General features: G+C 46.7%; 1 protein-coding gene across 2 annotated transcripts; it reads right to left on the bottom strand.

The window, feature by feature from the left end:
• Positions 1 to 764: 764 nt before the first annotated feature.
• TMEM265 (transmembrane protein 265) lies at positions 765 to 14104 on the bottom strand. 2 transcript variants are annotated; one of them, XM_050957035.1, is made up of 4 exons: positions 11530 to 14104; positions 4707 to 4751; positions 2518 to 2774; positions 765 to 2000 (listed from the first exon to the last, which is right to left on the bottom strand). In XM_050957035.1, the coding sequence occupies exons 3-4, from the start codon at positions 2731 to 2733 to the stop codon at positions 1842 to 1844; spliced, it is 375 nt and encodes a 124-aa protein (XP_050812992.1). In that variant the 5' UTR covers positions 2734 to 2774; positions 4707 to 4751; positions 11530 to 14104; the 3' UTR covers positions 765 to 1841. The 2 variants fall into 2 exon arrangements, with proteins under 2 accessions (XP_050812992.1, XP_050812991.1); XM_050957034.1 differs by lacking the exons at positions 4707 to 4751; positions 11530 to 14104 and adding an exon at positions 3688 to 4695.
• Between the last annotated feature and the right edge of the window lies 1 nt (position 14105).

Raw genomic sequence — 14105 nt, 5'->3', positions numbered from 1 at the left:
TGCTAAACCAGTATGCTGCTAATCAGCTAATTTTTGCAAAATGATAATAATATTTAAGAAGTTATGTTTCTGTACCAAACATCGTGGTCTTCATGTGTGTAAGTTAAGACAGGTCAACTGAAGGTGGAGGTGCTTATCTCTCCCTGGCTGACCATTGTGTATTGTGTGTCTTACAATGTAAATCTATCAGCATCCCGAGCCACCAGCTAATCAAGACTGCAAACTCAACAAGAGATCACAAAATCTACAGGAAGCAGCACCACACAATAGGAGAGGTTGTCCTGTTTATGACTAAGGTCAAAGCATTAGTCTGGTATATCAGGAGGAGCATGCAGAGAGACATACGGTATCCTTCACAGAAGGGACAAGCTGCATGCCCGCTTTGTCTTATGAATGGAGGATCACAGCCGGCCTGCTTGTTGCTCACTGGGAGAAAGACTTTAGGTGACCTAATCGTCATTAGACCAGGAAAGTGTCTCGTTATTTAAATCTAGACGCTAGAAAGCAAATTATGATTTTGTTTTAAATGTAGCCCATTGCTTCTAATACTTTTACCTACTTGCTATTATATGAATTGCTGTTGTTTGCTTTCACTGTACTTCTTTTCGCCATAAACAAAGAGGAGTGCTGGGTGTTAAGCAGAGCAGTGATCCTGTGGTAAGCTGAGGTGTAGCATTCCTTTGCAAAGAGCAGGTCTGTGAATTCTGTGTGTCCAGCGGAACAGAGGCTGGACACTCTGCAAATTTATCAGCACCTATTTACTTCCAGATCATTGATGAAAATGTCAGATAGTGTCTGGCCTAGTACCGATCTCTGCAGAACCCCGCTAGAAACAGCCCCATTCAGGGATGATTCCCCATTGACAGCTGCTTCTTGAGAGCTGCCAGTAAGCCCATTCTTAATCCATTTAACTTGTGCTCTGTTGCTGTTGCATTGTGCTATATTTTTTATCAGAATGTCATGTGAGTCTAAGTCAACTGCCTTACAAAAACCCTAAATATATTACCGCTACCCAACTGCGTTTATCAACCAAATTTGTAACCTTGTTAAAGAATTTAATCAGCTTTGTCTGACAAAAATGTCTTTTCCATAAAACAGTGCGGTCTGGCTTTAACTACATCTTTTCAGTCTTTGTTGATGGAATCCCTTATTAGCTTTTCACTTAAGTCTCCCAGGATTGATGTCATGCTAACCAGCTTATAATTCCCCTGGTCACCCTGCTTGCCCGGCACAGTATTAGCATTCTACCGGTCTTCTGGAATTTCATTCCAACATCTATTAAAAATGAACATTCGCAGGCTTGCGATCTCCACGGCCAACTTTGTTAGGGCTTTTGGGGACATGTTTCCTGGGTCTGTGATTGGAACGTGTTTAGTAGATGTTGTTTAACATCCTCCTCGGTCATTAATGGACTGGAAAGTACTTCATCATCCTCATATGATAGGAGTTCATCATCCTGCTTCTCTCCAAATACAAAGCACCTTTTGTATATCCTTATTAACAGCTTTACCATCTCCGTCTAGGAATGGAATCAGTCTGGTCCTTAGCCCTACCAGCCTTGGATTTTTCCTTGATGTTTTTAGGTTCCTTTATCACCATCTCTGCTGGGAATAGACAATCACGGACGATCCTGTCCTACTCCCCACCCTGGTCTCTCTGAAGTCTCAGTCCCAAGCCATGGAGAAGCTGGAGCTGCTTCAGAACTGGCAGGGCTGGGGAGATTCCAGGCCAGTTGTGGTGAGATGCAGCCAGGGCAACTCCCATCCTGCAGTCCCAGGAGAGAAAAATCAGATCTGGGAATCCCCCTGATCCCCCAGAGCCGATGAGAATGCAGCAGGAGATCACTCTGCCCTGGCAATCAGGTAGGAGATGAGTCCCATGAGCAGCGGTACCAGGATGAGCAGAGACACCCAGACCCCGATGCTGAGAAGGGAGAACCGAAAGGACTTCCGGGCCCAGAGATCCGTGGCAGGAGAGTTTGTCTTCCGCTTCTCGTTGGCCTGGGGAGAAAAGAGAAAGTCACCAGAAGCACAGCCTGTCATCCTCCCTCACTGCTATATCCCAGCCCCTGGTAATCCCCAACACCGAGATGTGGCCCCCTGCCCCCCCGCTAAATCTCAGTCCCCAGTAGCCGCCAGCTCTGAAACACGGGCCCATGCCCCCTGCTAAATCCCAGTCCCGGTAGCCCCTGGCACTGAGATGTGGCACTGTGACCTCCGGTACATCCCAGCTCCCAGTAGCTCCTAGCAGTGAGACCTGGCCCCATGCCCCCTGCTAAATCCCAGTCCCCAGTAGCCCCCAGCAGCAAGACATGGTCCTGTGCCCCCCACTACATCCCAGTTCCTGGCACTAAGACAGGGCCCTGTGCCCCCACCACCACCATATCCCAGCTCTTGGGAACATCCAGCATCAAGACATGGCCCCAGCCCCACCTCACCCTATTATATCCCAACTCCCAGAACCCTTCAGCACTGAGACATGTCTCCATCCTCCCTGCTGTATCCCAGCCCCCCTCACCTTGACAGCATAGATTAGGGCCAGCACCCCCAGGCAGGAGCAGCCACAGATGATGCTGCCTATGGCCAGGTTGCGGAGGGCACGGGGACGTGGGGTCCAGGCAGATGGCTTAGGCCGCAAGGGCCCCTCCTGGATCATCACCACAGTCTCTGCCTCATCCTCTGTGGGTTTCCCAGCACAGCCGTTCCCCACGCTGAGTGCCATCTCCTCCCCCATGGGGCACCGAGGGCTCCCCCAGCATGAGGCTGCGGGGACACCTACGGGACAGAAACACGGATAGTCACATGCCACAGCCCTGCCCTGCCCTGCTCCAGGCATGACCATGCTCACCCTCGGGGAGGAGTATCGGGGTGCCAGGGTCAGGGATAGGGTGTTGAGCCCAGAGTTATTAGGGAGAAGACCCCCCAGCACCAGCTCCCTTAAGGCTGGGTCCCCTCTGAGCCGGGTCCCCTCATTCTTCACGGGGTTCCCCTTTCGGGCTGTGTCTGTGCCTGGGATTACCTGCGTCCTACCTGGTTTCCACCACCCTGAGTCACTGCCTGCAGGGGATTCCCCAGCTGCCCAGGGAAGGGAGGGTGGCACCGAATGCCAGGGCACAGCACATTCCTGAGCTTCCAGGGAGAGCAGCAGTCTCAGCCAGCCAAAGCCCCATCCCCCAGTGCCCCCGAGAGGGGGAAACCCACCCACCCCCGCTGAGCTAGCCAGTCTCCCCCAGTCTCAGGTTCAGAATTGTTCCTTCGCTCTTTCTGTCAGCTCTTTCCAAAGGCGGCTCTGAGTGCAGAGCAAACACCAGCCCCTGGGTTTTGCAGTCACGTTGGGTGCCTCTCCAAAGCCTGCTGGGTCCCGACAGGGAATCTCAGGGCACACCCAACAGCCCTGGCTGGAAAATCATTAGCCACAACCCGGAGGGGCAAAGTGGGGGGGCCTCTAGCCAAGAGCAGGGTGCTAAGGGGAGTAACTATCCCATAGCGCCAGGGCAGCTGTGAGTCTGGTCTGCCCTAGGGAAAGGCAGGGAGTAGACTGGGGTTGGGGGGACAGCCTGGCTGGGCCCTGATGGGGAGTCGTCTCCATCTCTGCTGGGGATATAGACTCTTGAGGAGGGGGCTGTGCAGAGGAGGAAGGGGTGGAGTGGAAGGAGGGGCCCCTCCTCCCTGGGGAGAATTGTCTCACCTGGTGGCAGGGTCCTGGCCTGGGATCTCAGCTGCACCCGTCTCCCTCTGCCTGTTTGTCTGCACACCAGTGAGTTCCCGGTCCAGGTTTGGCAGTGCCTCTTTAGGGCTGGGTCCAGCCTCTCAGCATGAGCTCATTGACTCTGACTCAAAGCTGGCCAGCTGCCTTGGCAAACGCCCCCACCCACCTTGTCCCTCTGGCTGAGTCCCTGCCAGGTCCCTGGGTGGATAGTCAGGCTGGACTAGTGGCTTGAGTCTTGACATCCCCCTGCCACTGGGGTGTGTGACGGGAGAGCTGTTTGCCATGGGCTAGGAGCTAGTTTCTGGGGCAGGGGAGCCGTCTGGCTGCCACCTTCAATTAGCTTGGGAGTTTTGCTTTCTCCATGCCTGGCAGCCCCCTCCCCATGGGCAGCAGCAGCAGGACATGTGAGTGTCTGTGTGTCTGTCCCTCTGCCTCTCAGCATGTGTCTATCCTGCAGCCCCAAGGCCGAGCCAATGTGTAACGAGCCACCGCTCCCTCTCCAGGAGGGGCTGAATCAGGAAGCACTTGGGGCCCAGTGCTGGGGATGATCCACCCTGGGACTTCCCGAGCCAGCCGGGAAACCGGTCTTCACTCATTCCTGTGGCATGCCCCGGGGCTGGGGCGCTACAACCCCATGCCTTCATATGGCACAGCTAGGGGTGTGTCACTTCCCCCTGCCCTTATATGGCACAGCTGGGGAGGTCACCCCTTCGCCATGCCCTTATATGGCACCTCCAAGTGTCATGTTCCCAGCAGTGCCATATAAGGGCAGGGGGAGGTTCAAGCTACCTGGCTGTGCCACCTAAGAACAGTAAGTTCTGCTTGTGCTCTATTTTGCCCATATACATAGTACCACATCTACATGTGTAAGAATGTTTGTGGTACTGTTAGAGGGCAGTAAATGTGGCCATTATGGGATGCCAAATAATGCTCTATGCAGAGGATGTGCTAATACAATTCAAAGGCCTGCGTAGAATAACTTTTAAACGTGTACTCACCGATGGTTAAAGTTTGGAGGGATACAGTTACGATGACGTGTGTGCCTGCGGAAATAAGTTGCCACAAATGAAGTTTAAGAGCTTGCAGGAAGCTATATGGATAATTGGCATGACTTTAGCGAAATACAGCGAAACAAAGGTGTTCAACATTCCACCTGCCGTTCTGAGTCTTTGCTCTAGCATTCTAGCTGGGTCATCTGCCTCTGTCCCTTTGTCCACCCGCTCTGGTCTTTGAGCTGAGCGATTCTGCAGAGGCACTGCAGTGTGCATCCCAACGTGGTAATATTTAAAACACTCTCCATGCACAAATTTAACACAACTATCTGATTTTACGGTTCACATCATAAAAAACATAGGAGCTGCCATGTTGGGTCACAGACCATGGTCTATCTTGCTCAGAATCTGGTCTCTGACAGTGGCCCATGACAGAGCTTAAGAGTGTGCACAGTACAGGGCAAATATGGAGTGATCCGCCCAGTCTTCTGCTCCTGACCTCTGGTAGTCAGAGGTTTAGGATAACCTTGAGCATGAGGTTCCATCTCTGACCATCTTGGCTAATGGTTATCCAGTTCTTTTTAAAAGCCTATTATAGTGGGGTCATCACCATGGTCATGGCCATGGGCATCTACAACACAACCTGCACAGTCCCCAAATTGCTTCTCTCTCAGAAAGTCATTGGCCTCCCTCAAGGAGGAATTTCTGTTTGGGGCATAGTAGACCAGGGATCACTGTTGAAAGGGCAAATACATTTGCACACTTAGTTCTGCTTTATTTTTCTCATACATGTTGGTAAGTTAGAGTTTGTCAAGAACAAGAGACACGTGGCCCCATGTCCTCCCGAGCGTGTGGTAGGTCTATGGACAGCAGGGCATCTAGTCTGTCACAAAGTAGCCCTCAGCCACTCGACTCCTACCACTGGTGCACATGGCAAACAATCGATCACTGTCCCCTTTGTAACAGCCCGTTAACATCTTTGAAGACCGTTATCAGGTCCCCGCTGAGTTTTTTTGTCTCAAGACTAAAAATGCTCATTTTTTTTGCCCTTCCTCATAGCTCAGGTTTGCTAAACCTTTCATCATTTTTTTGCTCTTCTCTGGACTCTCTCCAGTTTCTCCACCTCTTTCCTAAAATGGAATGTCCAGAACTGGACACAGTGCTCTAGCTGAAACCTCACCAGTGCTGAGTCGAGCGGGACAATTACCTCCCGTGTCTTACGTACAATGCCTCTGTTAAAACACCACAGAATGACATTAGCCTTTTTCACAACTGCATCACATTGTTGACTCATATTGAATTTGTGATCCACTATACCCACAGATCCTTTTTTTGCAGTACTATCATCTAGCTAGTTATTCCCCATTTTGTATTTGTGCCTTTGATTTTTCCTCCCTAAGTGTAATATTTTTCACTTGTCTGTATTGAATTTCATCTTGTCGAATCCAGACCAAGTCCTTAATTTGTCACAGTCATTCTGAATTCTAATCCTGTCCTCCAAAGTGCTTGCAACCCCTCCCAGCTTGGTGTCAGCAACAAATTTTATAAGCATACTCTCCACTCCATTATCTAAGTTACTAATAAAAATAGTGAATAGTACTAGACCCAGGACTGGCCCCTGGGACACTCCACTAGATACACCCTCCCACTTTGACAGTGAATCATTGATAACTACTCTTCCAACCAGTTTTGCACCCACCTTATAGCAATTTCATCTAGACATTACTCTAGTTTGCCTGTGAGAATGTCATGTCTCAAAAGCCTTATTAAAATCGATATATCATAGCTATTGCTTCCACCCTAACCACTAGGCCAGTAGCCTTGTCAAAGAAGGAAATTAGGTTGATTTGGCATGATTTGTTCTCATACTCACTTCCACTTCAGTGGTGCCTTTTAACTCCTCCCTTCCCCCGTCTCTCTGCATTAGAGTTTTGTCATCATAACACCTGTTTTCAGTAATTTCGCAGCTCTCTCATCTACTGACTTGTATTATTTAATGCTGTCAGATATCTAGAGTTACAGCTTGCGTAAAAGCAAAATGTAAAGTGTTATATATTTATATCGGTAAGAACGGGAAAAAAATCATTCTTTTGGGGCCCTTGATTGTGATGATAAAAACAAAGAATGTAATTGTTGCTTTGCAGATACTGCTACAAAATATTGCCCATTGTGTGCTCTCTCCTATGCTTTTGTTAAAGGTATTTATTTACTAGTCTGATAGTCCATGGAACAGTACAACTATATTTGATTAAACTTAACAGACATTTAAGAGGCAAATGTGGAGAAGGTTGCAGTTTCAGACAAAAAAAAATTCAGAAAGGGAGGAGAGGCATGGGACAACAATGTCAGAGGCTGCAGCCTTATCTCTGAACCGAATGCAGGCACAAAACCATGGCTTTTGCTTTTTAACATTTTACTTTTTTATATTGTAAAATCCCTGAACTGAGCAGATTTATAGCATGCTTGGAATTTAAGTCTTTCTTTACAATTGGCAAGTGATGAGCCTAGTAGAATATCAGAGTTGGAAAGGACCTCAGGAGGTCATGTAGTCCAACCCCCTGCTCAAAGCAGGACCAACCCCCAACTAAATCATCCCAGCCAGGGCTTTGTCAAGCCTGACCTTAAAAACCTCTAGGGAAGGAGATTCCACCACCTCCCTAGGTAACCCATTCCAGTGCTTCACCACCCTCCTAGTGAAAAAGTTTTTCCTAATATCCAACCTAAATCTCCCCCACTGCCACTTGCAACCGTCAGGGTACATCTTCACTATTGCTCTATTGGGGATCAGTTTATTGCATCTAGTGTAGACATGGATAAATCAATTCCCAATTGCTTTGCCGTTGACTCCAGAACGCCACGGTGGCAGGAAGCGGAGACGGAGTCAAAGGGGGAGCATTGGCAGTCGATCCTGCACCATGAGTATGCGAGGTAAGTCGAACTAAGATACGTCGATTTCAGCTACGCTATTCTCATAGCTGAAGTTGTGTATCTTAGGTCAATTCCTCTCCCACCCAGTGTAGAACAGGGCTCACTCATTTACTTAGTAAGAGATCTATGTCCCATCTTTGTCAACTATCTTTAGAGAAGGTATTTGGGTGTGTCATAAACAGATAGTTAAGGGTTAATAGAACAGGAGTACTTCATGTCTCTTTTGCCTGTAAAGGGTTAACAAGTTCAGTGAGCCTGGCTGTCACCTGACCAGAGGACCAATCAGGGGACAGGATACTTTCAAATCTTGAGGGAGGGAAGTTTTTGTGTGTGTTGTTAGTTTTTGATGGTTGTTCACTCTGGGGGCTCAGAGGGACTAGACGTGCAACCAGGTTTCTCTCCAATCTCTCTGATACAGTCTCTTATATGTCCAGAATAGTACGTGCTAGGTAGATAAGGCGAGTTAGGCTTATGTTTGTTTTCTTTATTTGCAAATGTGTATTTTGCTGGTAGGAGTTCAAATTTGTATTTTGCTGAAAGGATTTTACTTTGTACTTGTATACTGAGGCTGGGAGGGTATTCCCAGTGTCTATAGCTGAAAGACCCTGTAACATATTCCATCTTAAATTTACAAAGATAATTTTTACTGTTTTTTCTTTCTTTAATTAAAAGCTTTTCTTGTTTAAGAGCCTGATTGTTTTTTTATTCTGGTGAGACCCCAGGGGACTGGGTCTGGATTCACCAGGGAATTGGTGGGGAGAAAGGAGGGAAGGGGGAGAGAAAGGTTAATTTTCTCTCTGTGTTAGGATTACTTTCTCTCTCAGGGAGAGTCTGGGAGGGGGAGAGAGAAGGAGGGGGGAAGGTGGATTTTCCTCTCTGTTTTAAGATTCAAGGAGTTTGAATCACAGTGATCTTCCAGGGTAACCCAGGGAGGGGAAGCCTGGGAGAGGCAATGGTGAGGGAAAGGGTTTACTTTCCTTGTGTTAAGATCCAAAGGGACTGGGTCTTGGGGGTCCCCGGGCAAGGTTTTGGGGGGGACCAGAGTGTACCAGGCACTGGAATTCCTGGTTGGTGGCAGCGCTACAAGTACTAAGCTGGTAATTGAGCTTAGAGGAATTCATGCTGGTACCCCATCTTTTGGACGCTAAGGTTCAGAGTGGGGGAATTATACCATGACAGGGTGGTTGGGGGGTTTTCTAGTCTGGGCTATTCATTTAGGCAAAACTTCAAAAATAAGCTAACACGATTTTTTAAAGGTAGAGAGAGATCTTTTAAACAGTGATACGTAATTTTTATTTCACTAGACCTCTTCATCTTTAACACAAGACTAAAATACTAAACAAACTGTTCCACCTAGTGTTTAGCTGTGACAGATTACCTTCCCCAGACCTCTACCTAATTCAACTGATAATGCACAGACTCGGCTCAGCCATATAGACCAATAGCTCACCTTGTTGTTAAAATAGGGAGACCAGAAAGGAAAGATTTATAGAGGTGTTCCAGCCTACTAGAGAACAACAGATCTTGAAGGGACTTTGCATTGAACACTAAAACAAGTGTAAGGAGCATCAAAGCAGATAGAGAGTCTCTGTATAAAATTATAAACTTTAAATTGAACATTTCAGCCGTTAGCGGAACTGCAACTTGAGTAAGCAGAACTGCACAAATTGTCCAAACCCTGCAAAGCAACTTGTGGAGGTAAATTGCTGACCAATGCAAACAAGCCAATGCTCAAGGTATGTCCCAAGATGATTGTACCAACCAACAGTCATGGCCTAACTTGTTTTACACAAGCTGGTGTGATAAGATGTGCAGCACGAAGAGACTAGAAAGTTCCAGTCCCAGCTGCAAAACCTCAAAAGCTGATGTTTCATTCCCTAATTGGATGGCACATTTCAAATCTTCACATCCACACCAGCATTTCCAAGAAAAGGAATACATGCTGTCTCCTTCAGCACACAGCCACCTAGAAGGGAGAAGACAGAGAGCCTGAGCTAATCCTCGAGTCCTCCTGGTGACATGAAGTATCTGTCTCAGATAGGCACTTTTAACTGTCTTAATTTTCCAGCAATTCAGGTTGCCTGCTAATGCACTGGGAAAAGACTGTGGTCGTGTGCGTCCTTTGCTCCACCTGTGTTTGCAATGTCAGCTCTTACGGTAAATAGTAACAGTGCTCAAAGCTGACAAGTGAGCAAAGATCTGGTAAGTAACACACAGACTTTCTCTTGGGTGATGACCCAAGTCAATCAACTGACCACTTCCTGAAACTGGGTTCCTAATTAGTAAGGAAGTATATACATGCTTGTGTATGAGCTTTAAACAGTGTCACAGAACACGTTCTTGTTTTGTAGCAAATTCCACTCAAGATTGTTGTACAGTAGCTTTGACATTGAACAAATGACTGCTGGTAACTAAGATGGTATAACACTGTACGCACGTCTATCATAGTTAATGTTCCATACTGGGGTCCCAGTTCAGGGCAGGTGTAGCTGTATCTGCCATCAGTGGTTCTGTGAGGGCACCCAACCTTCAGGCTTCCAGCACCACAGCTGTTGCCTTTACTGAGTGGAGTCCTGGGTCTCTCTCCCTTCTGACCAGGGTATTTCCAGGATGGACAGTTCCCTGCCTTCACTCCCAGCACAGACAGGCTGCCCAAACAGACCTGCTTGCTTCCTCTTCAGAGACAAACAGCAATTGCCAGCAATACAAGTTACCATACCAAGCTGACTTTATTCTGAAGGTACAAAGCATGACAGAGAACTATTAAAACCAATGAAAGAACTGGCACACGTACTAATAAGCTTACCAGGGTTCAACCCATCTCTTACACAGGCTGTGGCAAGACCCCTCTTTCAACCCTCGCTCCCAGGGGCTTCCTTCTGATCATAAGTTCAGCAGAGCTTCAGTCACAAGTACACAGACTTAAGAGGCCTCATAGGCCAAGTCCTTCCAATCTACCCCTGAGGATTGGGGCCCTCCATGGAGCAAGGGTCCTGTCTGTTTGCTGGATCAGGAAGAAAGGGTCAACTCCACCTTAGCTGTTGTCTGTGGGGTTCTGGAGAATCCAGCTGGAACTAGTCTATGCGTATCTCCTCGGGAAGGGGGCTTCAAAGACTGATAATGCAGGAAGTTAGTTAGCACCCCATTCCCTACTAGAGAAGGTACATACAGTGCTGCAATAACACAAGACAGCTGCATTTTTAATGCCATGTACCCCAAAGGTGTTAACTCTGTAAAGTTTCTCTTAGTTCCATATGATTCGTTCAGGACATTATGGGATATTGTCAGCATGGCACACCTTCCAGTCAAGTCCTGGGCACATACAGATATCAAATGAGACCAAGCGGGCAAGCTTCTTGATCTACACTCAGTCTACACGACTCATTAGAATGTAGGAATTCATCTTAGCTACTTTGGAGTGTTAGAGCCTGGAGCTAATCTCACTCCTTGGGAAACAGGTAACAAGGGTTGATTACTATGCCTCCACGGGTGAACTGGCATGTAAGTTAATTGGCAGATTGTCTTCTACTCTAGTTTTGGATTGTGTTTCCTCTGGTGTGAGAGCAGCACCAAAGTTGCTGACACCAACAGGCATAAGCAAGACCGTTCTGAGTGACTGAGTAAAAGCATATTCGATGGCAGTTGTGTGATTTGATTCTGAAAACCTACATGATTATATTGACCGTGCTAGTTTATGGAGCCACATCACAGTTCAACATTATTCTTGTCTTCTTATGTCCTAAACTCATAGTTGCTGCTAAGGATATTTAATCCAATTCAACTCCCATGACCTTTTCTTTAGTTAAGCAATCAGCATGAGAAGAACCCTAAGAAAGGTGAGCCAGGTAATCAGATAAGCAGTTGCTTAACCAAGGTTTATTTTATACCCTGTATTTCTTACATGGGCCACCAACTTCTTGCCACGCTGAGCCCAAGGACTTCTGTTAGATCAAATCATTTCAGCCCTGCTGTGAGACACAGGCAGAGAACAGGGGGGACTGAGCTGCCAGCCTGAGGATGTGGCAATGGGAGGGAACTGCTGAGGTGAGAGATGCCCAGATGACCCCAGCAGGCGAGCACCCCATGGTGCAGAGGAAGGAGGTCAGAGGAGATGGACATTGCCTTGAAGGAATAGGAGAACAGAGGCACACAACTCACTGCAGAGGATGTGCTGGTAGTTTTCTCTATTTTTTAAAAACACTTTATTCATAGCACTATTCTGAAGAGAGTTTACATCAGCCCTCTGTACAAGTTCTGAACATGCTTCAGTGGGAAAGACAGCTCCATGGGAACACCTCCTCCCACCCCCAGATCTCCCAGCTCCCCAACCACATACTCCCTGCCCCTTCCCAGAGAATGGCTGCTGCCCCCAGTCCTGCTATGGAGGGGGGAAATGTTGTGTTCCCTTATACAAAACACTGAGGAGTCAATTTAAATTACTGATCAATGGCACATCAGCTAACCACGCCTGGTCAGTTTATTAAGGAAAGACAGATCAGCACAATACAGAAAAGAAAAAGGTTAGCACTGTACCAGCTGGGGATACAGGCTCACAGCAGTTTTCAATCTTTTCCAAAATCATGAGCTTAGCTGACATTTATATCCTACATTTTCAAAGGCAGAAAACCCCCATCTCACAGTCACATCAAAGACCTAATTTCCCTATTCTTATCTACCTTCCCCACCTGTTTTTCAAGGTTTACTGACATTTTCACCCAAGATACCTGCACCAATCATTCCTGTCACTTTATACCCTGTATTTTGTACACTGTTATTTGGCAAACCTTAAAATATACATCTCGTTTGACAGTTCCTACACTTACAAATACCAGAAGTTATATACAGCTCACTCCATAGTCTTTTGATTAATTTAGAGTGCACAAGTCACTGATCACGGTACTCACACAGCTACGTAAAATTTATCACACCGACATTGGTGGGTCTCACACAGATCTGAAAACTAATTAATACTCAACTGAAAACGAAACAGCAAAATGGTTCCTTGCCTTGCACATGCTCACAACCTCATGGAGACCATCAGAAGCAACACAGGTGAAGACAGAAGAAACAGTAAGTGGAGAAACACCATAAGTAGACATGATTCCACTATCCTGTCATCCTGGTGTATGGAGTTGGTCTCACCAGCTTTTAACTCATTTTCCAAACAACCCACCAGATTATTTGAGACCGTAAGCAAGCCATTCCTAGCAAAGAGAAAATAGTTTCTTTTTAAATATGGACCTTTCAAAAATCAGCTTAGGGATCACAAGTCAACAACTGTAAGCTTAGCATGAACATAAAGCATGCTAGGAGTCTGCTTCATAGTTACAGAACTTAGCGTTAAGTGCAGAAAATACAAAACTGTCAGAAATATGATATTGGCTAATAGCTCCCCTCTACCCCCCCCCCCGCCCCATTATAGCAACAGGGTGACACCCTGGGGAAAAAAATGTAGCTGATGTGAAAGCATTTAAATTAAGTTTAGGCTGTTTTAGCAAAATACATGACAAAATAAAACTGACACACACAAAATCAATACAATTAAACCCTTAAGAGTAATCTCTTTCCAAGCATTAAACATAAGTATTTCTAAGTCACCATCATGCCTGATTGTGTGTAGCCTTTTCTGCTTTGTGCATGATATCGCTAATTTGAGTAAGATGCATATCTCTTCAGTCCAATGATGTTTTTACATTAGAGGTTAGTGGATCAATGTGTAGGTTAAACAACTGGTATTTTTTAACTTCATCGTGGTGATGGGGTTCACTGTGGATAATGGATTCATTGATGCCTGTTCCGACCTACACATTATGGTTTGACTTGCAACACTGTGGGTCAAACAAAGTTGAAGTGGTGATATCACACGTAAAGTCTCTATAAAATTTTTTTAACTGATTACTATGCAGTACCATCTCTCCAGAGCCTAGGTCGCCCTAACTGCTGGTTGCCACCACTGGATGAGCCTTCCAGGACAAGAGGCTGTAGAATCTTGTTCACCTGTCTCGTTGAGCCGTGTCAGGCTGGCATGGACACGGACAGGAGTTATGATGTCAAAGGCAGCAGGCTACGTGTGGTGGGCTCCAGGTTTGTACTGCCGAATGAAATACCAGCAGCTGTGGTACATCCAGACACTCGTTGTAGATGTAGATGTTTTCTTCTAGGTAATCAAGTAACTGGACAAATGCCAATTTATTAAACATGGCAGCACTAAAATTTGGACAATGGAAGCCAAGACTGTTTAGATCAACACATACCTCTGTTATGATGAGGTGTCACTGACTCCAAATTAAAAAGTTGTGCTCAAGGGAATCTGTTTGCAGGATTTGAGACATTGACGGTTTACAAGAGCCTTTGAATACACTGAGGCCATGGCTACACTCACACTTTACAGCGCTGCAACTTTCGCGCTCAGGGGTGTGAAAAAACACCCCCGAGTGCTGCAAGATACAGCGCTGTAAAGCGTCAGTGTAATCAGGG

The sequence above is a fragment of the Gopherus flavomarginatus genome, chromosome 5 (assembly GCF_025201925.1).
Source record: "Gopherus flavomarginatus isolate rGopFla2 chromosome 5, rGopFla2.mat.asm, whole genome shotgun sequence".
Taxonomy (NCBI): Eukaryota; Metazoa; Chordata; order Testudines; family Testudinidae; genus Gopherus; species Gopherus flavomarginatus.
Note: the sequence above shows the minus strand (reverse complement) of the source record. Positions and strands in the feature narration are given on the sequence as shown.